General features: G+C 40.4%; 1 protein-coding gene across 1 annotated transcript in view; it reads right to left on the reverse strand.

The window, feature by feature from the left end:
- The window catches only part of tsc22d3 (TSC22 domain family, member 3), a 35,917-nt gene extending 11,081 nt beyond the window's left edge, over positions 1 to 24,836 (reverse strand). The window contains exon 1 of the mRNA XM_067599415.1: positions 24,065 to 24,836. Coding sequence (XP_067455516.1) covers positions 24,065 to 24,411 — 347 coding nt within the window. The 5' untranslated portion in view covers positions 24,412 to 24,836. The remainder of the gene's footprint in view (positions 1 to 24,064) is intronic.
- Between the last annotated feature and the right edge of the window lie 1,092 nt (positions 24,837 to 25,928).

The following is a 25,928-nucleotide window of genomic DNA, read 5'->3' on the forward strand; positions in this document are numbered from 1 at the left end:
ATAAGAACATATACACATACACACACACACGTACTCAAGCACACACACACACATACAAGATTGTCTGCTCTGAAAGATAAGGGATTAGACTGAGGGTTTGGATGCAGTAAAATGATCTCACTAATGACTCTGTGGATGCTCTACAAAAGGTCAAAGGTTGTGGACTCAATTGGCCATGCAGTGTTAAATAGCAGTGAACTTTTATTAGCTATGGAAAAGCCCTTTGACTCGTTATGGGCCGCCTAGTTTACCACAGACTTGTATGAGAGAGCCATTGGGCTGCTCATTATTTTTTGTGCTCTGGTGTACTTAGGCAGACAGCACTGAAAATTAATTAGAGTTTCTAATCAAAATAGCTTAGTGTATTTTGCTTAGCAATAAACTAATTTTGCTCATTAAACACATTGCATTTACTTGATACAAAGCGTGAATAGGGTCACTCAAAGAGTGGAATCAAACACGCTGAGTGGCAATGGCTGCCACTTTGCATGGCACCTGTGATAAATACACTGTCGGCTGGATCATGTCCCAGAACAAAATGTTACAGAGTTCAAGGCCACCTGTCTATATTCATCCGCCTATGTTACTTTAGTGTACTGTACACCTCAGCTGTCTGACTTGGTGTGGTTGTGTCTAATCTGAGTCGCCTTCAGCTGTGGAATGCTGACATTAGACTAATGGGTACATACTGCACCGAAATCCATCACAAGACTGTTGTGACACAGCGAAAAGGAAATCTACCGTATGTGCTGGGATCCCTTACGAAAATAAAGTCAGAGAGGTGACAAAATGAATAAAATCACCTGGTTTAATTTTTGGTTCACCTCCTATCCCCCTGGCCTACATCTAATATCCTTATTCCCTCTTTCTACCCTTTTTCCTTCTTCTCACTCTTATGTTCCAACCTTCTTCTTTCGTCCATTCCTCCCTCTCTTCATCTCCCTACTTTCCCTTCTTCTTTTTCCAGCCATGTGTCTGGCTGAGCATGCAGATGTGTGACCCAAGTCACCAGCAACTGGGACGGCACTGGAGGGAGCCGGGCCCTCGATGAGCCGTCCACCCGGAGTGTGTTTGTGTGCTTGCTCGTGTTTTTGTTCGCCCGTGTGTATGTTAGCGCGTGTGGTTGGCCACACGCTTGCATATGTGCATGCTTATGCACGTCTGGCTTCGTCAGCACGATCTGGATTTAACCGGATGATAGGCACCCTGCTAACTCTCGCTGTCGGTGTCATCCAAACACTGAGTCGTTCCCACAGACTCCAGCAGGCTCCTCTGCTGAGCATTAAAGCTAATCATTTGTCACCTGCGAGATGACGATGGAGCAATGGCTAAGTTCCCATGGATAATTTAAGACAAGTCACTGGCGGTCATTAACATCTTAACGACTACATGAGTGAGGAGTTTTAATAAAACTGCATGAAAACATGAAGCATTAAACACACCCTAATACAACAAGACATTAAAAAACACACATTTCAGTCCATTTCATTTCAATAAAATGTGCCAGTGAAAGTAAAAGCCATGCAATAGTATTTAATCAAACATGAGAATTGATTTCTTTCCTTTTGTAGTTTTCCTTTTTCATATAATTCCTAGAGCTGATTGTTTTACACATATTGATTTTGTGCCATGCCTCTCTGCACTGACATCTCCATTGCTCTAAAATACAGTCTATACATGATGCTGTCAACAAATAGAAGTGAATCTATTTGATTCACTTTCCCTCTAAACCATCACCTGCAAAATCACAGTATTTTTTAGAGCTATCTCAAGAAACGGCCTCCGAGATGAGTCACAGATATCAGTGACCCCATGGATGTTTCCATTAAGTTACTCAAATTAACCTGAGGAAGTTTCACCGGCCTGCCATCCACTGATCTCTTCTAGCCAAACAAATAATATTATTCTCCTCGAACAAGACCACAGGAATGACTCAGATCATAATTCAGTCAGCTTTCCCCCTTTGACACACGGCATGCTCTGACTCAAGCAAGAGAGAGCTGTAAATCTAAACAGTGGTGATAGCAAAATATGCTATTGATACTGGGGTGTAGCAACTTTATTTATAAAAGCCAGCTGAAATATATACAGATACTGAAGATGTGCGTCAATACAATGTTTTATGAAGCAGCAACAATTTCAGGATATTTGAGTATTCGTATGATATCTTGAACTAAACTGAGGACTTAAAATATAAAAATATGCATACATCCACAGGCTACATAACGCTAGTACTAATGTTATAGACATAATTTTCTGCTGTCTCTCTTCAAATCAGGAATAATAACACAGACAGGACTATCTGATTGTCACACTGAAAGTTAAGTGGTTGCCTGAAATGAAACAACATTTCGGACCAGTTCTCCTTGGTACTGAATGTTGAAATATGTAGTCCTCTAACGTTGACTCCAGGGAGTCAACCCCCTGTTTGATGGAACTATTCTCCTCCCCATCAAGACTTTGTTTTATTGAAGAACACTATTGTAAACTTGGATTGATCGCTACAGACACAGCATCTGTGCACTCGGACATCAAGCGATGCTGTGTTTCATATGTAAATACTGTATGCACATAAATTCAGCCAAGCCGTGCAGTTGTATTAAAACCATTCACTGAGAAAAGCCACTTTTACTTTCTCTCAAAGGGGAACCTGACATAACTCAAAGGGCAGCTGTGAAACTGCACAACTCAGACCTCATGTATATTCAGCACTTCATATAACTCTCCTGTCCGAATAGCATCACAGATTAAAACCATTCAACTTTGGAGTCTAAAAAACCACAGGGGCAATAGGTCTGCGCCGTCCCACAGGGGCACCGTGTGGATTACATGCAAAAAGAGAGAGGAGGGCTGAAGCCTGAGAGAACATGGTGTACACAATGTTTCCTCAGCCTGTCCGCGTGGTGAGGATCACCTACCGACAGAGGATGGGCTTAGACAGACGAGGACAAGGCCAGATGTGCGAGCCCCATTCTCCTTGAGTTTCAAAAGGAAACATTTTGCCATTTAATAGAAGAGAGCTTCAAGAAGCTTTCATGGAAAAGTGCAATTAAGGCAGCCACATCTTCTTCAGGAGAAAAACTGAAATGTCTATCCAGATGTTGGCCACCCGCGTGAAAACTGTAAAACGAATACATTCAGGCTATAAACACATGTTACATCATGATTCTCACTGCTAAACTGAGGAAAGTTAATGAGGACTTATTAGTGTTAATTACAATGCACTCAAAAAAGAAAAAGTAATAGTGGTAATTGCAGCCTTGAGGATGCTTTATCTCTTTTGTTACATGCCTGATAAGGTCCTAATCTTTCTAAGGATTAAAAGTACTAAAATGATGAGTAACATAATAACATAACATCTTGTTACATCACTAGGGGTATATTTTACTGATGATGTGACAATAATTAAGTTTTTACAATCATCTTACTTATATACTTTACCTATGTTCAATGGTATTCTGAAGCAGTAATCACTTTTGATTGATTATTTTGTCCACTCCAGTAACACACATGAGGGGGGCAAAATATTAGGAACACTTTTCAATATAATGCACTCTGGTACACCACCACCCACTACAACCTCAACAATAAATATAAAGTAGAATTATCACCTTTCTGACAGTGTCAACAAAAACTGAAAATGTATAAGCTTCGTAAATGTAGAATTTATGGCAGAGCTGTATTGGATCACATTAGATTGTACAGGTGTTCCTGATTAAGTGAAAGTGAGTGTATAAGTCTGATTAAACTGTGGAGATGCCTACATGGGTATTGATTTACTAGAAATCATTCACTTGCCTCCTCTTTGCTGTGCTGTTGAACTGTGTAGGGTAACTCATGTCAGTGACACTGTGTCCTTTTTGCATGTATACTTTGACAGACAGTTCCATAATATGTGAGTTATGGAATTATGAGAGATCTTAAATATATACTGTACATATTTTATTTGGTTTTCTTGATGAAACAGACTCTGTCCTTAAAATCGAAACAAATATTTGAAGAGAGAGGTTCAAACCTGATGCATATCTGATGGAGAAACCACTTCTCTTAGCCTAGTTTAATAATGGTAACAGTTATGTCTCAGCCAGTAAAACAATACTTGAGCATGATTCAAGTTTTCTATACATATATTTGAAGGCAATTCAGATATTTCAAACCTCTTGTTTTTTTGCTTATGACTTAAATCAGTTGAGCAGGACTTATAATGTAATACAAGAGAACTATTTCAGGATGTGACTCAGCTAGGGGAAGGATCACCATCAAAAGCTGCTGTGTGATCCAAATAAACTGGGGACATAGTGATATTCAACACTGTGTGGTGCTGGGCTGGGAGGTTGTTTGGGAGTTTACAGGAACCCAAGCCTATCCTGCCTTCAAAAAGCTGCAGCGAAACCCCTCAGACACAGACGCAAGTCTTATAAGCTTCGTTGATTGGTTATTTGAGAGTTTTTTCTTTTCTTTCTTTCTTTTTTTGCCATGATCCATTTGAAGACATGCAGCTGTGTCAAGGAGTAAGGAAGAGATGAAAACTTGACTTTGGCATCGTTGCATTCAGAAAATCTTACAAATTCAACGAGGGGTGACACTTTACTTCACACAGGCGATAAAATAATATGAATAAAAGGTATATAAAGCATATACAATATGACAACAGATTGCAATACAATTAGTTTAGAGAGGTCATTTCCTTCATCATGCTATTTTGAACTGTGAGTGCTCCTGTAACAAAACAAATGAGGATAGCTCATTGAAAACACCTCCCGGCATCAGCTCATTGAGCATGCAGCTTTGTGATGAATGCAAATTTTTGGACTAAGCGAGCAAATTATACTGCAGTTACTGAAAATTATACTAATGGTGTCACTACTTTGCAATTTGCAAAAACACAAGTTGTGAAAAAATGAAAAATTACTTGTGGGGTAGAGACATGTTTTATTGGGAATATTTAAATACAAACACATCTAACTATTGCTGTTGAGTTTAAGCTTATATCCAGCATTAATTCCACCCCAGTTCTATTCACAAATAAAACATTTTAAATTATTTGTACAGCTGACAGCAAAAAGTTAAGGTCCATGATCTCTTTGTAGAAACAAACAGGAAATGCTTCCACTTGAAATGACTCTTGAACTTAGAAGTCGGTCAGAGCACACAGGACAAATTGTCTTTTGGAGATGTCATTTTCCTGGTCTCGAAGCTGCACAGAAGAGCAAGTAAACAAGATCTGCCATCCCAGTCATTGTATAAAGGCTTGGGTAAACAATGCAGACTAAATTGGCCGGCCTCCAGCATGTACCCAGGAGGTCCAAAGTTCACTTATGAAACCAGAGAACGTTCTCCTATCTGTTTTGCACGCACACACTGCACAGGTACACAGTCACACTCCCGTGCAAGCAAAGGTGCGTATTCAAGCATGGACGCTAACAACACTGTGAAATTCTTACTCAGGTATGCATGCAAAAAGGACAAAAGCATATCAAGGCACGTAGACACACATACATAGAAATGGACATGCATATGCACAGAAATTTGAGGTCACTGACATATGCAGACAAAGCTCAGGTACAAAAATGAATACACACAAGCACGCACAAGTGCTACACACTCTGTTTTTGTCTCTGTCTGGGCGTGTAGATTTACAGTGTTTGGCAGGCGAAAGATCACATTCTTTAGACACTGAAATAGAGAGATTCTTTACCAACCTGACACCTTCAGTATGAGTGAACTCTTTTTACTCTAAATGAAATACACTTCAGAAAAAAGATGTTCTTGAAGATGGAGGATTTAAATTACCACGATCTAGCTTGAATTTAGGAAAAATGGCAAACTCAAACTTCTGAAAATGTCATTCTCTGGCGTCTGTCAAAATAAAAAACATTTTCGAAAGTGCACAATATAACAACATGAAGAACAGGATGGCTATGCTTGAAATCTGCTGGAATGAAAGCTGACGTAAAAGGTCTAATCAGATCTGGCCAATGGACAAGAAGATGTGCGTAAGAGCCCTTTATTGTTTTGGAGATGAACAGATTTGCCCACGTAAGCAGTGGTTAGGAGCCAGCGAGCTGCCACCTTATCTTCATGCCAAAATCACAGAGTTCAGGCAATGATGGACGAGGTTCCCACCAGCATGGCAGTGTCTCGGCTTTGTGCCGGCGCAGCAATATGAGGGAGAAAAAACATGTGGCAGCAGAGTGACGGTTTGAAACGTAATTACCCGTTAATAAGAGCAGCATATACTGTACATTGCAAAGGATTCAAATGTGTTCACTGGAAAGCAATCAAAACTATTCAGAGAAGATATTAGAGAGAGGAAGAGACTGGGAGAGGTCAAGGAGGTCAAACACTCAGGCACTGCGTTCTGGGGCAGCGCACTGATGCACGATTGTTTTTGGCTTCAGCCCTGTAACAACACAAAAGCACACTGCAGCAGATTGTGAAATCGGAGATATATGCCCCACTTAGTTTTATTGCTGCTGAATTACTGCACACGAGAGCAAGTATGTGCCAGCCTGCATGTGAGTTATGTCTGATATACTGTATATTCTGTCAGCAATTCATTCAATCCATCCAATTGTGTTGTATCAGTATTTAGCCAATTACATTTAGATTTCCACATTTCTAGCTTCACTAATGACATGTCTTATAAACAAGGTGCACATCTTATAGCTTTTTAATGTCTTGGTTCACTGTAAAACTGCTTGATATCTTTATTAATTTCTATAACTATTTCAAATTAAGTGCAACTTAACCTGTTTTGGTATTCATCTTACCTACAGCACTACGCTGTTCCAGTAAATGCGCCTACAATTTGTAAATGAAAGTCATGTCAGTTAAGCTAAAGGAGCTATTTAGAGGAACTATTTCAGGAGTTGCAGAACTGAAACAAAATCGGGTATTTCACAGGTTCCCACACCCACTGGATGGCTCATGACCAGTTTACATACACACGCACATACACACATTCATGTTTCCATCACCTCAGGGGACATTACATTGACTTACATTTGTTTCCTGGAGACTTATTCTAACCTTAACCATAAACACCACGTGCATAACTTTACCCGAACCGTATCATAACCCTAAACTTACCTTAACTAAAATGAATGATTTACATTAAGGGGATTTGCTTTTTGTCCCCCTAAAGGGAGGCAAGTCCCCACAACAGATTTACGTTCCCACAACATGAGGAATACCTGGTACACACACACACACACACACACACACACACACACACACACACACACACACACACACACACATGCGTGCAGTGAAAAACAGCAAGTCATTATCTTTGTTTTTCAGTAACAGTTTGTCTTCTTCACACCCATTTAATGACTGTGGTGTTCTTTCTTGGTGAGACTGTAATTATAGTCCAACCCACAAAGGAAGGAGCACTGTGTAGAGCCTGCGAGGTAGCTGCCAACCTTTACAACATGTACACCCTCCTTAAAGAATCATAGTTTTGGTAACAGTAGTGCCCCTTGATTTTTTTTTTTCAAAATGATTAGAAAGGCATATGTTTGAATGTATCTTACAAGTGAGTGATTGATTCAGCCATGTTAACTTTTGTATCTCGTCTGCCACCTTGTGCACAGGCGTTTGTCCTGCTATGCTCTCTCCGTCTCGCTTCTTCTCTGTCTCCGCTGCACCCCTCCTCCTCTAACAGCTATTGTTATTCTTGTCCTTTCACACTGTCTCTGAGCAGTAAATCCTATCTGACTGGCATACTTCAGGACAGCCTAACCCTGACTCTGCCTCGAGGTAATTATCCTGTCTCTGACCTGTCTCGTCATATTCCTAGTTATTGTCTGGTACATGCTCACCTTTTGGCACAGGTGTTGTTATTGCACCATGCATGTTCATCTGACAAGGGCAGGAGAGTTCGAGACTGCGCTCTGTATATGTAACTCTGTACTGCATATGGACTCAAGGGTAGGAGGGGTCAGGGTTAAACAACATCAGCACAATGAACATAGACACTTGTGTTTACTTTGTAAGTGTACCATGTCTGGGCTGTATTCTCGAATCAAGGTGAACCTACAGTACAGTGAAGCTGCCTGGTCATGCCCTTCCATCCTGTTGTTAAAAACAAAACAAAAAAAAAAATCAAGGAACAGAACATCTATCTGTTACAGTGCTGAAAGCAAACAGTGCAGTCACACACACACACACACACACACACACATCATGCAGCAACTTGTGGTTCCCTTATTTAGTCTGTTAAGAAGAAACTGCAGAGGATGAGCTTTTGTGGGCACTTCTACATAAACACATGTGCACTATGTGAACAAACATATATCATACGCTGCATGCATAACATAAATGACCCATGTTCAGGCAGATTAAACACTTTTTGACACGCCCATGAAAGTCAAGGAAGTGCTACAAGATATGCATATTTCCCTTAGCTCGGAGATACAGCAAACCACATTTTGAGGTAATATTTCTTCTATTTGGCTAAAAGGACACTGTGTAATTGTGAGACAGCAGAAAATACCCATAATATTTCTTGTTTTGATTTCATATTGTCTCTCAGCTCCTCTATCAAAACAGTTTTTTTTTCTGTATGAGAAGAAAAAAAAACAACAGTGGGGAACAAATATACAGAATCATGTAGCAGACAGACATAAATTAGCGCAATAACAAGAATCCACGGTATCGCCTTACATCGGAGCACAGTTCACCAGATACTGTGTTGCCTGTGCTCTGCGGCCTGAGGACAGCCCCTTGCTTTGTATCAAAGAGCCACCAAACACCAAAACAGGAAAATGCAAAAATGAGGAAGAGAAAAGGAGAGGAGGAGAAAGAGGGAGGGAGGAGAGGGCTTTCACAGCTGTTGTTCGGCAGTGTTTCCTCTGATAGGAGGCTTTGGCTGTACTCCCAGTTCTTTAGGTAAACTGTCAAAAAAAACACACGGTTACCTTGAGATATGAGTGGTGAGGGGGCATGCGAGGGTAATTGAAAAGAAAAAGAAAGATAGTGTTTTGGTATGACAAAGATGTAAAAAAAAAAAATCAATTTAACCAAATATTTAATTTGGCCTGTTCCTATGTGGTTCAAAAATTGCTGCCACACATAACCTGATAAAATGCAGCAGAAAACCTCAGAGATACACTGTTGTCATTTGTCAATTTAAACCAAGTCTCTTTTACAGTTTTGGATGTAGAAATTTTTATATCTGATAGCAACAATATACAGGATACTGATTGTAAAATGCCCATTAAATTTCACATGCACTAACATTAAGCATTTTGTTAGAAATTAGATAGTTATACTACATCAAACCCCCACCTGTGCTTATGAGCTGACACACCCTAGAGCTTGTTCAGTAGGATGTTGTGCAGAAGCAACAGTGCAGACATCTGCAAAACCTGTTAGCCTCTTAACATGGAATCAAGATGATAAGCAGAATCTAAGTCTTTAATCTGTCCTGTTGCACGTCTCATTTTGTTTGTGACTGCAGGTGCCGTGGATTATTTAGACTATCACTGCGGGGCAGTTTTCACAATTGATATACCCTATTGTTGTTTCCATTATGGCCTTGGACAGTGTGGAAACCTGTTTCAAACATGAATACCCTCTTAACAAAGGAAGTTATCGCAGAACAAACATGTGACACCAAGGCACAGCCTTAGCACAATCACTTCTGCTGTCACAAAGTTATTTAGAGTTCAATATATCTGCAATAGCATTTGTTGCCCTTTTCATATCATGAATCTTAAGACAGGGATTCCCAAAAGATATGCTTGGAAAGAACTCAGAACGCTTGCTGCATATTGAACATCCAGTTTTAACCATTGCGTTTGTTTCCATCTGTTTCAGTGAAATGCAAATGCCAACGTGAGCAGGGAAAATGAGAGACTCCTCCAAAAAAGACAAGACCCAGGAGAAGTGCTTAGCGATGCTGTTTTCAATGCGATGGCCTAGATACTATTGCCACTTAGTATTGCAAGAAAAAGAAAACACTCAAGGGACAAGCACTGCCTTGTCTGAATCTGATATCTCCTTCTAGAAGGCTTATTTGAATATGAATAAGAGGAAGTATCCTGCTTGTCTTTCAGTGTTTTTTCTTTTATATCCACCCCTTGCTGGCTGTCATAGAATAACAGCAAGGGACTTTGTTTTTTATCAGGGTGTTTCTCTGAATTTCCCACTGATATGAGCTACAATAGCATCCTTTCCCAGTGGAGGGCTAGGAAGTGGGTCCATGTACAAAAAGAGCGCTAGAAATACACCTTCCAAACCACTAAATGGATCAGATAACGATGCATTTAATCCAAGACGAACTGATGATTACACTGACAAAATCTTGAAAAGACATGGAAGATTGCCTGTGTTTTGCCAACATTTTCACACTGTTTTTGTCTGTCTGTTTGTTATGTAACCTTCAGTGAGAACAGGACGCAGTCTTGGAATCAGTAGGAGCAGTCAGCCATTGAAGCCCTACGGATTATTATGGCTGAAAACTGCACCCAACCCATGACAGCTCTCATCACCCACATGAAAGGCCTTGAAAATCCAGTTAATCAGATCTAATCAAATCCACACCTTCACAGTTGTGATAAAGTTTGATAAAGTTTGATAAATAGCAGCTGAGCATGCTTTCTTTTTTCAAACGTTAACTGATTGTTGTTTAAGTAGTCATGAATATTTAATGATGGGGACTCAGGGGCTTTAACTTAAATCTGGATTTACACTGATGTCCTTTTGTGTGGCGAGATGGTTTCTTCCATTTTTGGCTGCCACCTCACATCAAATCAGAAAATGATGTGGTGGAAATGACTGGATTATATCTTATTAAGTTTGAGTCCTTTAAACTACATAAATATTTGGAAAACTAATCCATAAACACCAGCTGAAGTTGAACTCAGATCTTCCAGTTTGCTGTCCGTTGGCTCTACTTGGTTCGATTTGTCTCCGTTGCGTGCGGCTCTGCAATTCATTTCAGATGCCTACACTGAACCTCACAGCCACTACATGCTAAATAAGCTACAACAGTTGTTTTAACTTTACATTCTGGCCCCAAGAAACCTGACAAGTCATCAACATTCTGGGAGAAAAAGAGAAGTTTTTTAACTGTATTATTCTGTACGCGCGCTGCTTCCCTCCCACACACCATGACCGGGCATATGAGAGTAACTTACAAGAAAACAACACTTCAATTATGCTAAACAAGCCCGGGGGTGATGGATCAGTAAAAAACATCAGGGTCAGGGTGCACAAGTTTGTGAAACTGACAGATGGAAATGTGGAGGAGAAGGAGAGAAAAGAGTCATGCACCATACAGATGATTATGATTTAATGTCAGATTCCTGTAGATGTAGACTTTTACGAGTACAAAAAAATGATTAATATGTAATTTTGCTTATAAATCCCTCAAAAGTTAAAATGGTGACCACCAACCCACAACCTATTTATAGCTTAGCTTCCAGTACAACCATGTTTTTTTTTTCTCTTTGGAATTAATTTAATCTGTTATGCTTGAAACTCTATTCTCTTGACTTATTAAGGCTGACCTTTGCTAATCACCAAGCAACTTTATAGGTGAAAAAGGGGTCAACTGTCAGTCTTCCTGTTCGGCTCGAGCTCTTCCACAGCAAAACACGCCCCTGCTGACGCAAAAAAACCCTCCTGACCCCGACTAACTTCCACACCGTCGACGCTCAAGCGCTGAAAGGTTGTGACCTCATGTGTTACATAAATTCTCCTCTTTTCTCTCTCTCTCTCTCTGCCAGAGCGGCGCAGGCCTCCACTTCCCCTTATATGACACCTTGCATTCAGGCTAGAAATAAATAGGTCTTTGTGTGCATTGCAGCCCCCTGAAAGACTTGTGTCAGAGACGTGGATGGCAGCCTCGATGGAATCTGTGCGCGTGTGCGTGATCGTGCGCGAGTATTTGCAAAAGAGAGAGCACGAGAGATAGGGAGGAGCAGATGAAGGAAGGGAGGGAAAGAGAGTTTCAGCATTCGTCAACATTCCTCCCAAAGTCCCACACTTTCTTGGCAGTGGGCTCGCTGGTTTTCTGAAGCCAGCATCAGAGCTCTATTACTTTTTTCTCCAGAAGCATCTACATGTTTTCAGAGGGCCTTTGTTTAGCCTAATCCCAGACTGTGTAAACACCACAGCATGCAAACATAATGATGATCTGTGACTCATCCTTCTCCATGACACCATAGTGGAAGGAATGCAGAAAGGGGTCGTTTAATGTCACTGGCGCTAATTGCTCCTCATGATGGCACAATAAGATGGCAGGGGAGTGAGGCATAATGCTCCATCAGACACGACCAGCCCGGGCCGCTCCATGGTACGTGGACACAAAGACAGAAGTCTTGGACAGGATACATCTTGTTATTTTCGTTCATTTGGGTCTGTAAGCGCCTCCCTCTCTATCTCGCTCCCTTTCTCTCTGCTGGGGAATGGCCAGAAACAATCACAGACTCACTGAAACTTGGCATATGCGTTCATTTTTCTCCTCTCCCTCACTCTCTTGCACACTCTTGTTTAGCAGAAAGGCATCTAGAGAGAGAAAAAGAGCTTGGCAGGACAGGTCCACCTTTTCATTTCACCACTGCTGCCAGCCAGTGGGACCAAACTGGTCCTTCTGTGGAAGTTATGATGGGAAGAACTGACTTGACTTTAAGAGAAAGTTTTTCTCTCTCTCTCTTTCTTTTATAACTTTTAATTTCTTTTACTTTGCTTTTCCTTTTTTTTCCACAATTTCTCTCTCTTTTTCTTTCTCACAGGGCCCTTCTCCAAAAGCGCAGGAACACATGAAGCCAGTGAGAGTTTGGAAATTTGGAAGCTCTGGTAACAAACAGGAAACCATATTCATTACACAAAAGTCAGAGTTTGATTATGGTTCATGGGGATTTGCCAGTCATTTGGCCTTTTCAGAGCATGTATACTGTAAACTGTAATTCAGAGTGGCAGTTTCATTACATTCACATTCTGCCAAGCCGTATTTACTTGTACCTTCGCAGACTAAAAATGTTTTCTTGATGTAGCACAGAGTGTTTTGCATACTTCAATTAATCTGATGAAACAAACCCATTGCACCAAAGCATGAGCAGGTTGCCCAATACGATCTCCACTCAGCTTCCCAGCTTCACAGCTGTGTGAAGTGTTTCGCTTGTTTTTCCTATCCTCTCAATGTTGTGCAAAGGCCTGATTAAATGATGTAATTATAAATGGCACAGGAGTTTCCAGACATGGAGTTTTTGGGGTGACACATCTTTCAAAATGAGGTAAACACTTCAGAAAGTTTTAATTGTTGAAACGCCACTCAGGTACCGCAGATTAAATTAAGGATATGATTGTATGACAGGAGGTAGATGTCAGAGACTCCAGTATAATCCAATTACACATTTACTTTTATACACCCACATTACATAATTGTTTAATGAGCCAAAACAACATAATGGTGTTTAACTAACTGAGTATTTAACTAACTGAGTATGACATATGCTCCCTGACCAAAACTGAGTTCTTTTATGCTTCTTAATACCAAATGCATTACCATCTCGCTCATTGCATGACAGCAGAGTCCTGTTTGGGAAACTTTGGCCACTTAGATTACACATCCACCCCAAAAGCTCAAAATTGTTTACTAGAGAACACAGAAGTGCAGTGAGAAAAGAAAAACACACTGCGTTGCCAAACTGCAGATGTTTAGTAACTTCAAAAATAGAACATGTGATTGGTCCTGGTGCTGTAACCTTTCCTGTGTTCCTGAAAGCGTGACTTCATGACCTGCCGAGGTTCGGAGAAGTAATTGTTTTCTTTTTCCAGCGACTCAAGGAGCAATTCTCAGTAATGGGCTGTGGCAACACTATTGCTAAAGTATGTCTAACACTAGCTCCGTGCCCTGCAGGGACAAAGACTCTGTGCGAGTGTTTGCGTAAGTATGTGGGTGTGTGTATGTATGTGTTTTTTTGCATAAGGATGTGCACATGTTTGTGAATCATAATCAAAGGTGACTTCTGTTGTATTTTAGTCTTCTTCTCTTCCCTTTGTATGTGTGCCTGTATCTGTGTGTGTGCACGCTCTGGGTACATCATGTACCCAACCTGCGTGTGAATAGCGCCCAGGGAGAATAAGATAGGCTAATGATAGGCCTGGCTCAGGCCTGCTCCACAAAAGCACTGTCTGGCTGCATTGTGTAGCAGACTATAGTGGTAAGAAAAAAAAACTGACTCAGTGTGGGATAACGGCACTTGGGATTTTGAAACAGGCGTCCAGAGAGAAACAGAGGAAGAAGCATCTAAATGAATCTGAAATTAAGTCTGAGCATGCCAGTCCTTGTAAGGGATGCTGCCAGGCAAAAAAAAAATAAAATAAAATTTGTACCATAATTTCATCTGAGTTTTTCCACAAACTCTTTCACTTTGGATAGAAAAAAGTCAGTCAAGCTTTTTATATGCAGGCAGCAGAGTTGTTTCTACCCCCTGTGGAGCTGGAGAAGGATACAATATTCTCATGAAAGCATTTGTTTCCACTCCAGATCTACTGTTCCTCACCTCAGCCAAACTTTTGCTTGGCCCTCAGTAGCAGAGTGGGTTACCATATTCTCACTTCTCCTACAGAGTTTGAAAAAAAGAGTGGGAATCCCATGCTAATGAAAATAGGACAGAAAGAAAAATTTTACTGCCCCCCAGCCGGCAGTTTGTACAGCTCAGCCTGGGTGGTATGGGGAGTGCAAGTCTAATAACTGCTGCATTTCAGCTTCCCCTGAATCTACTATGAACTCTACTGGAGACAATGTAGATATTTTCCATTGTCTGACTAACACTGTGGTACAGCAGGTTGTCGTGCGTGCGTGTCAGTAGTCTGATAAAAAGAACAAACCACAGCGCACTATAACCCCTAATATCAAGTGTTATGTAAGCTGTATTACTGTCTAATGCCTATTTAAAGAGTGTAATTATAACATATTGACTATTTGTGATGCTATTACCCACCACTTTTCTGTGATCTCAAGTCAAGTACAGGGCAGTGTGTGTGGGGGAGTGTGTGATGGCAAGTGTTGACAGGCTGCCTTATTATCTAAATAGGCGCCATAGCTGTGGTCCAAACAGATAAGGCAGTGAACGCAAGCCATGGTCACTCCAATCCCCCCCCCTCCAACACACACACACACACACACCCCGCCTTCAGACTTATATAAGTCCAACTGCTGCCAACTAGAGCAACCGAGATGGAGAGATGGAGAAAGAAGAGCGAGACAGAGGAAAAAACAAGAGAAAGAAAGAGAAAGAGAGGGAGGGGAAGGAGCAAATAAAAGAGGGAAGGACAAAGAGAGTTGCAAAAACATGAAGCATGAAAGACTTTTAATGGATGGGTGGTACTGCTTCCCTCTTTTGAAGTATGTCTTGAATCATTTTCTAAGAATGCTTCCTTCTTTTCATTCCCCTGGAATATTGTCCAATTTGCTCTTTCCAAATTCCTTACAGGTGTCTGCACTCAGCTGTGCCGGCAGGGCGGAGATGCTCGTATTTGTCTTGACTTCATATGTGTTTTTCATGGACTTGTTACAAGAATTCATAACCAGTCTGTTAAGTCATGTTTGTGTGGCACAAGTTGAGCCTATTGGGCTTTAGTTCAAAGAGTTTTCAACAGAAACCACAATATTTTTCTCCACAAATTTTGCACCATTACCACAACACAAACAGTATTTCCTTGACACTATTTTATATTTATGATTTATAACCGCAGCCTGATAACAATTACTAAAAAAAAATAGCATTAAGCAGATTTTTATTTTCACTTTCAGTTAATTTGTTTTTTCATCTTTGTTTTCAACTGCCAAATAAATTAGGTTTTCAAGATGTATGTGTATATTTAGTGCATTCATGAAAGCAGACGCATACAAGCAGTAACTGTAAAAAAAAACATTGTACACTCTGTTCTATTAACATGCTTTTATCCACTTCAATCTCATGTTTCCATAACAAGACAGTGACAAGTAAATTTAGAAGAAGGGTGGGGTAATCCCTTCTCATAAATCTTGAAAAATTTCCCAGCACACTCTGATCTTGAGGATTTGACTCAAATGGCAAACATGATGTGTTACATATAGATTTCTAATCCACCTCTGGTACATACAGTACTGTGTCTCCATTGCCTGATACTCAAGACACAAAAGAGCTTAGCTGGATTCTGCTGTGGTGACGTGTCAACAGCAGCATAATGCTGTGGGTCACCTCTGTGTACTGTATACTTTAAGTGTGTTCATATATGTGTATGTGTGTGTGTTTGTGTGTGTGCTGACAAGAAGTGTGTCGTCTGTCTTGCAGACAGACAGATAAATTACTCATTCCTGACCCTTGCAGCTGTCACTGGAGAGTATTGGAGAGGATTGGGTGATTAAAAGATTACAAGGTTTATTTTTTTAAAAGACATTTGCCATCAAGGTCATCTTGGATTCTTTCTAACACGACCTTAAAGGATGAGGACGGCTACATTAGATATTTTTGTTATCGTCGACAATATATTCCAACTTCCCCAAACCTGTCTGTGCTGTGAAGTCTCAAGATGTAAATCTGTAAAAACTGGACATGCATATACTGTATATTCTCATGTTTAGATTCATAATTTTGTTATTAGAAAGTCTAAATCATTTAACCACATCACCGCAGATTTGGTGTACTAGTGAGTACTTGTGGCACTGGGAAAGTGTTTGTGGGATCATCTCGAAACAAATTACAGAGTTCATCTACATGAAGGAACATGTCACCCAGTGCTATGGTGTGTCTGATGTGTTTTTTGGACAACAATGAAAGTCTATGGAGCAGAGGATTATCTCATATGTCAAGCTCTGTCAGTAGGATTAATTCATTGTTGGTTTTGGTATTTCAGTTGGATTCGTTGACCATAAAAAATATAAAATATCACCAGACCTTCAACTCTAATTTAAAGGTTTCCACAGTTTCTAAAAATTATATTTATTATTATTTACCAGTAATATTGGTTATAAAACTTCCCAGTCATATAAGCAATATATAGCAGATTTTGTGCATGGAGAACCAAAATGGCAACCTGATGAACATGTTTATCAGGTTGCCAGGCGATGGTAATAATGTAATATTGTGTGTATTTGTGAGAGTGTTTAGCTGGTAAATGTAGGCATGATAAATTATGTGCATTCCTTGCAAGGCTCAACAACAACTTGATCGTCATTTTACAGACAGCAGACAGTGTCTAGTACTGATGAGCTCTCAAAATCACACACACACACACAAACACTTGCACACAATCAACAGTAGTTCCAGGCATCTTCTGGCGCAGCTCCAAGGACAGCCTATTCACACAGTCACAACACAACAGGGCAGTAACTTAACACGTCCATTAAAAAGCCATTATTGTGCATCTCTCTTTAAAATGATCCCTCTGTGATAAAATCAAGCACAGGGATAGTGTTAGTGGTGCAAACACACCAAAAATATACCATCATGTGTTTTTTAGAAATCCAGTTATTTCTAATATTGTGAATCAGTCTTTTAGTCCATTAATGTCTCTTTTCAACACCGAAGTGGTCAAAGCCTGTTATTGAGGAAACTCATAAAAACAGCCGTAAAAAAAAACACTTTTAATGGCTTTTTACTTGCTCTCACCACCAAAGAATAACTTCCTTTAGCTATAGAAAAAGGTTGTGACTTTTACCACAGACGTCCGCAGTCTACCTATGTCTATGAATTCCACCAAGCGCCAAAAGCACGCTATTTTTAGCAAGTCCTGTTCATGTTTTGTCTTCGCACCTGCCTCCTGCCTGGCTGTTTGTCTACCTCTTTCTCTTTCTCTGACAATCTCTCTCTCTCTCTCTCACTCTCCCTCTTTTTCCCCTGACATTACTGAGACCTCGCCCTCATGGCCTTGGTTTCTTTGGAATTGGCTCCTCAGACTTGCCTGGCCATGAATTTGCCTTTCCACCCCGACATCCTTCCCTTTGCCTTCTCGCCACTAATCCTCGTTTTTTGTTTTTCCCGTACACCTGCAACCCATGAAGTTATGTAACTGTCTTCAAACTTAGGACTCTTAGTTTTTTTCCGTTTTACAGGGCACATCAAGTTACACTGTTTCGTTTTGTTCCAAATCTAAAAAACAGCTTGGATCCAAAAAAAAAAATTGTAATTGAATGCAGGTTCTTTTGTCAGCAAGGATGTGTTTGATATCCTTTTATGTGGGCAAAACTGGGAGAGCCAACAACAGGAATGAGACTTGAAGATTGGAATGGGACTGGGAATCAATGGGACTTTAAGATGCATTGCTTTCTCCCAGGAATTTCTTTGTAGCAGTGTAAGGGATGTGAAATTTGAATTTCATCTTTGTTGCAATAGTTTCACTCTGATTGTTACGCCCATTACTGGTTGTAGCAGCTTGTATATGTTAACTCATAGACAATGATGCTGTAATTGTGATGTAAGTTTGTTTTGAGTTTGTCTCATGTGCTGAAGATGTATTTTCACTGTAATGCATTTGTCTGGTAAATGGGGGCAATTTTACAGCAGTAGGGAAAACAGAGGAAACTGTGTTTTGTTTATCTTATCCGTACATCTTTACATTCCTGACTGATTTGTGTGCCTCTATAGCACCACAATGTTATCTACAGAACAAGCCTGGATACACTGGAGCACAAGTTTTCTTTTTTTACCACGTTAGTTTTTCCCCTCTTACTCCCTCCGTTTGTTTTTCTGTTTTGACCAGTACAGCAGGTGGAACAAAATGTTACTGATTCATTACTGTACATTTACTTAGTGTAGCTAAAACACCACACGGTGCACTGTGATCCCTGGGCAAGTTCACCAAAAGTGTGTTTCGCTTTTGTAACCAGTCATGCAAATGATGCTCTCAAAGACTGCGCATGCAGGGCTGTCCCTGTATTCAGCTCTACATGTAACCTACATGTAAATTTGCTCAATAGCTCACTCTCCGAGCATATCCAAGATGATGAAGATATTGTATTTTTGGAGGATTATTATGATCCCCTTTCCCGTTTTAAAGCTAAAATGCAAAACTGTGATTTTTTTTCCCACAATGATGCAGAAAAAAACTTTTCCTGCAGTTTCAAAGACATGTTTTGCTTATGGTATAGTTAAATATACATGGATTCTACGCTGGATTACACATGGAAAAAGACACTTTCCCTGACTAAATAGAAGTATTCACTCTGAAAAAGCTTGGACCTCTTGGACCTCTGGTGAATCTATTTTGTGGTTTATATTTGGATTACAGAGTGGTGTTTTAATGCCCAGTGGGGTCCCTGACACAGCTGGATCTTGTCTCTACTTTATTGTGAGAGGCGAAGGTCATGTTCAGTAGTCAAGTGGACCATAGCCAAGAGCGAGTGGTCATCTCAGGCCAAAGTGAAACATTTACCACTGTAATGAGGCATAGGTTACCATGGCAACAATACACTCACAAGTGCCAGACATACAGCAGTCTCACAGCAGGAAATCAAACTTAGTCAAAGGGTGTAAATCTTCTGTCAAAATACTTTTCCAGGCAATTTTTGTACAGTTTGTCATGCAAAGCACAAACCTGGAGTTTTTGCACATGAGGTGAATCTCATCTCCAACCTTGACTTATAATAAAGGCAGAAAGTCCTTTTTGACTGACAAGCAAAAAATCCATACTATGTCTTTTTCAACCCAACTGGAAAATATTTTCCTTTTTCAGCCAACAGACCTGAACCAATTAATAAAAGTACCATGCAACTTTACACACGCCATGCAACTTCTTGTCTGGTCGTGCAACTTCTTGTCATTTTGAAGCTGTTTCTCTTTTGCAACAATGAGCTAGAGACAGGAACAAGAAAGTCTGTATACCTTTGCTTTGCTTTACAACATTTTCTTTCTTCAAAGATTTAACTGCTGTCTTGTCTGTAAAGCTATAATGGAGCTCTGTATTGTAGGCTGAAGGATGAAAACTCCTCGTCAGCCATGTTCTATGGTCACATTAGTTGCTGCTCCTGAAAAAAAACTTTTTTTATGAGGTCTTTGACACTTTGTGATATCCTTTGTGCTGCCACTCATTTTGAAGTTCTTTTACTTTTTGTGCTTTGACTGCTTGCAGACTGACTGCCTGGTCATAGACCTGGAGTCCTGTGATAAACACTTGTGTCATCGCTGCAGGCTCTTCACCCCTCTTCACCCTGGCATGTGATGGTGTTTAGTGGCTGCTAAATACTGACTGACTGGTGAAGGTGTGCAGAAGCAGTGCTTTCATTCCAGCCAAGTGTAGCTCTCTAAGCCTCAAAGTAAATCAACACATTTCCTCTGGTTGTATCCCGTGGAAATCATAGATCCCGGCCCCCTCAGGGCTTTCTGGCTCTGCCTCAAACACCAAGCAGGACTTATGAGTTCAAATTCTCCTCTCAGCACATTTCCGTGACCCTTGAATCATTTAGATAACAAGTTTGGTGGCCACTGCTGCTGCCTGATATTCAAGTCCAAAAGATGTCCTGGCTTGCCTCCTCAGGCTATGCTGAACATTTTATTCTATTAACAAGTGGCAAATGAGAATGATCGCTGTTCTGCAGATTGACCACCCAGGGTGAAGTCACAGTATAAAGCTCAGCCAGGCTTTTCATCAGCAGCCGGGCCCTCCCGAAGCGAATACTTAAAAAATGTATGAACTTCTGCAAACCTCAGCTCAGCAAGGCAGCTTTCTTGTTTCAACTGACAGGATTAAACTGTGAGTACATGTGGGAATGAATGAGTGCATTTGTGTTTCTGCTCGTGTGCGTGCGTGCGTGGAAAACCGTAAGGGTACACATTTGAAATCAATGTTTTAATCCTGCGAAAAAGCCTACTGTAACCATGACAGCCACATGATCCATGTCTGTGATTCTATCTTGAGACGGGAAGGTTCAGGAACAAAGTGTTCTGGCAAAAGACTCTTGTTTGTCAGGCAAACAGTTGAGCTGGCACAGACAGATGCACGGTCACATTGGCCAATGGCATGGGTCAACACATTGCCTCCAAGCAAGAAATGTCAAGAATATTGCTTATCGCTTATAACTTGATTTTTTTTTTCTCTCTCTGCAAGATGACAGTCCTGTGTGTAATTTAATCATCCACACTGTAGATACGATTTTCACGTAGACAGATGGGAGATCAAGATTTCAAAACATCTCTGATTACAGAATTGATGTTTAATTTATGTTAATATTCTTAAAAAATGCCCAACCATGGAAGTATAACTCTGTGGCTACTGAGAAAATCCATGATGCTGTGAAACTATAATTTTGGCATTGTGAGCAAGTCTGAAGTCTCTTGTGTAAGGCTTGTAACAAAACCCTGCCAGCAGGCATTATTCAAAGTATGATACTGTAAACACTGAGCACAGTGAATAATAATTCAACTAAACATATCCAAGTATCACTTCTAGTCTAAGGACATGTTAAAAGTATTGTCCAGAATGTTTGAAAAACATTATTTGCTCTCTGATTCCATTCGCCGTCACTGCCAGAAGGGAGCTGGAGCTGCAGTCCTCAACCCAAAGTTTCTTCACCCGTTGTTCTTCATCCCACAGTACCATAATGACACACCCTATCACTATCATAAATAAATCAAGAACATGCTGTTCTTTTATTGAATAATGAGGCTCCACAGCAATGAGCTGTATCTCCTAAAAAGGTGTCAAATGAATCAGCATTAAAACAGATGGAGAAATAGAGTGAGTGTGGAAACTCTCAAAATAACCTATACAGTATGTGATGTTTTATTCAGGCAGCAGTTTGCCATGCTGTACAGTGTGTCAGGTATTAAAAACCAAGTGATGTAAAAACTGTTATGTTTTTCCAATGGAAAGTTTGACACTGATAAGATTTTATTGCAGAGAGCTACAAAATCAAGCTAAAACTACTTAGGGCCTAATCATTGCTGCCATCAGCCCCATCAGTTGCAGTTGTGGTAAATGGTTTTACATGTATTGTACTCTCTGTACTCATGCTGTATTTAACAATCCCACAAGAGATAAGAATAGTCTTTAACAGCCATAGCATATAGCAAAGTTAAAATTTAACTTATTTGAATGTTCTTTGGCAGCTCGGCTTCTGGACAAATTTGATAAAAGACTGATAATGCTCCTTGGCTGGAGAACATTACTAATATGATAACATCTGCAAACAACTGAATCAATGATAACAAGCTCCACCGCCATCTCCATCCCGGACAAATCTTTATCAGAATAGACATTGATGCGGATATTTCATAATTCTTTTCTTCAGATATGTTGATTAATGTCGCTCAAAATAAGATTTTTCAAGAAGGATTTCTATACCAGAGGAAAACTCATATTGAAAAGTGGTAGATGTGTTCTTAAAGAAAAACTTTAATTTAAAAAAGTTTTAAAATATTGTATTCAACATATTTGACTCAAAGTATTTCCTCTAAGATTTGGATGTTGAACCAAAACAAACTTATATCACACATACTGAGATTGTTTTCTTTCTCTGTACCATGAAATATCAATAAAACACAAACTTAGTTGCAGATTGTATTTCAGAAGTGGGATTGAGAAAGTAAACCCACAACAGCATTATTAAGAGACTTTAGAGTATAAAAACCAGCCTGCAGTAACTTAAAATAACAGCCCCTTAACAAAAAACCAATGAACTGGTAAGAGAGAGGTCAAAGGTTAATTACAACATCAAAATTCCTTTTGTAAACCACCATAAACGAAAAAGAAAATCCCTTTTTATTACCAAATTATCCGATTAATGTTATCATTTGACACACGTCTGGCAAATGTGTCATGATCCTGTAACTCATATCTCTGTTTTACTGGCACAAATGACGACAGCTTCAGAGTATATGATATTCAAAGGTGGTTCAGACAGTGATAACAGGTGTGTGTTTTTTAGTGCTTACTGCCACTTCTCTGTTGAACTCCTTCATTTTACTCTTCCAATAAGCATACAACTATATGTAATCACAACTTCTCCAAGTGAACACTGTAACCGCTGGCTCAGGTTCAGGAGTTCAGTGACGGTCAGAACTGTAGCCGGCTGGAGAGACGGTAACTGTTAATTTGAGGTTGAAGTCATTCGACAGTAGCTGCCAAACAAGCTATCAAACTGGCAGCAACTTTGTAGCAGGACATTCTATTCCTCACAAACACTGCAAGGTGAGCTGCCAAACACTGTTTTATAAACACTATTTGGCAGCAACAGAGAAGGCATCAGGCCAGTTTTAATTGACCTCTAACAATAAAAGAGCATTTTAATTGAATCAATATGACAACAAACTGTTGTTTTAGCGTAATCGTGTGTTTTTGTAGGGCGTTCTTTTTAGGTTCGATTTTGTTTACCTCTTTTTTTCTGGCTTTTTTTTCTCTCCGCATTGTGTTTTGTTGTTTTGTAGTAAAGATTTCTTTAGAAAGACTATCAGTCGTACTTTGAGTGTAAATCTAGGAACAGCTGTGGGAAACATGTGTTTCTCTGAGTTTAAACATGTCCTACAAACAATGATAATTGTCCTTAAACTGAGTAATCTCAATCAAGAAAAATGCATTACAGTGTTAATACAGTGCACACCAATTCATCAACAATTCATAAACTCTAATAGGTAATAGAAGTTAGGACGTCATTGTCACGTTACGTAACACATCAAATATGCAGAATGATAGGCTTGCATGATGTAGATATAAATAGACATCATGAGCTGCATAAATATTTGGACGTTGCTTTATGCTTTGGACCTTTATTCCAAGTACTTTAGATGTAACTATACTTTCTTGTGGAACTCATAAAGTGTTTCCACACAGTCTTATTTGAAACTCATTTTTGGAATGCAATCAAAATGAACACCCTTGTCATAGCCTACACTTAATCCATGACTGTAAACACGTATGTCAGCATTTTTAGAAGTGCTGATCCAAGAAACCTGATTAGTCTGCTTTAACCATCTGGCTCATCTAAACAAAATATGCTACTTAACCAGCACTCATATTCTGATTTGATATGTACAGATCCAGAAGTGAAAATGGAGACTTTTACATCAAGTTCAAATATAAACCTTCAATTTATATCCTAAACATGTACCTGTCAGATAAGCAAACATACCTGTGAAAGAAGAGCAGTATAGATAGCATGGTCTGGTCAATGTTGCTGTTGCTGTTGCAGATCCCCTCGTTGAGCAGGAAGCAGGGGTCCCTCACCACCGACTCCAGGGAGTCCTGCCTCATGATGTTGTTCAGCTTGTCCGTGTTCAGGTTCTGGTACATCAGCTGGTTGCGGAGCTGGCGGAAGTGACTGACACTGGGGCTGGTGGGGCTTCCTGGCAGGCCCCCTGTTGTACCGAGGCCCCGAGCCGGACTGCTAGACATGGAGTCATCACCCCCATTGGCCAAGTCCAGGCAGCAACTGCAGCAGTCCAGGCCGATGGGCGAGCGGCAGTCATCGTCTGACATCTCGGAGGACAGGTAGATGAAGAGAAAAGACGCCCAGGTGAAGCAGGGCAGGTGCAGGAGTCTCAGACTGAGATGTATGAATGAAAGAATGTCAGTATCAGGGTGTGTTCCACAGCTCTGGCAGAGAGACAGACAGGCAGCCTGGGCTGGTCTGTTGTACCGCTCTGTCTCTAGTCCGGGGCCAGGAGGGCTAAATGGCAGGTTGAGTTCCTCCCTGAGAAGTGCAGTCACGCTGGGCCACTCTGCCTGCTTCTATCCCTGAGTTTCCCCCTCCTGTGGCTCTGCTGCGTTTAGCCTTTTGTTCGGGGCCGACGCTGCTGCAGTGTGTTGCTACTGTGGCAGGAGAAAGAGTGAACGCCCCACACACACACATATACACACTCACTCACACCGATTCAGCAGGAGTGCGCTTGAAAGCAAAACCCAGAAGCTGCTTGCTGCTTATCACTTTTTTCCCTGCACTTTTTTTTTTTTCTTTGGTTGGCGTGCCTAGAGACAGAGGGAGGGAGCAAAGAGGGCGGGAGGGAGACAGGGAGGGTGGGGAAACCCCTGTGATTGGTAAAGACCGTCACTAGATACATGCACTGGGCCCTCCCTTTTTATTTTTCAGCTTAGCCGTGCACGCATTAGTGGAAGGGAAATAGAGAGGGAGTGAAGATTCAGAGCATGCTTAAAACGTGCTGTTCTGCCAGCTCCACCCTGCCATGCTGACAGCACAAGGAGTGGCTGAGTGAGGGAGGCTGCAGGAACACACGCAAAGCCATGATAACATGTCTCTTGCTGAGTTATGAAAGGAAGAAAAAAAATAATTAATGTTTGCAGTAGATGTGAGTTGCCTGAACGGCATTTTACATGCATTTAAAAAAAAATTTAAAAAGTGTTTATTTTCTCAAACTATAGTGTGTTTTAATACATTTTTGCCTACATCTGTCGAATGAGTTTTTAAATCCTCAATGGTAACATGGGTTTTAGAGTTCAAGATTTATTTGCTCATTTGCTCGGAATTGTGAATAAGCCTAAACAGTCACATCAAATATTTATAAACAGTTTAGCTTTAAATAAGCTATTCATGGTGGTGTTTTGGAATCCAAACCAGCCAATTGGGGCCTTTCTGTGTAAAGCTTGTGTGTACTCCCCATTCCTTCAACTGTCCAAAGACATGCATGTTTATGTGTGTATGTAAATGCAATGATTGTCTACATGTGTTAGCCCTGTGATACCCCATCTCTCACCAAATGTCAGCTGGGATATATTCTGAAACACAGGTAAGGGACTATCAATAGATGGCATGTCAATGGATGGCAATCAATATGGAGGGCAATAAATGTTTTGTTTTTTTTTTATCATGTAAAGTTAATGTCATTATGAATCTCATGTAATGCATAATGCACATTGTTGTCATTTGTGTTATTGTGCAGGCGTGAGTGTGTGAGTGTGAAAGAGAGAGAAAGAGAGGGAGACTATGTTCTCCTTATAAACATTTTCTTATCGGGCCTCCTCTGTGTTTGTTTACAATT

Source organism: Thunnus thynnus, chromosome 9 (genome assembly GCF_963924715.1).
Source record: "Thunnus thynnus chromosome 9, fThuThy2.1, whole genome shotgun sequence".
NCBI lineage: Eukaryota > Metazoa > Chordata > Actinopteri > Scombriformes > Scombridae > Thunnus > Thunnus thynnus.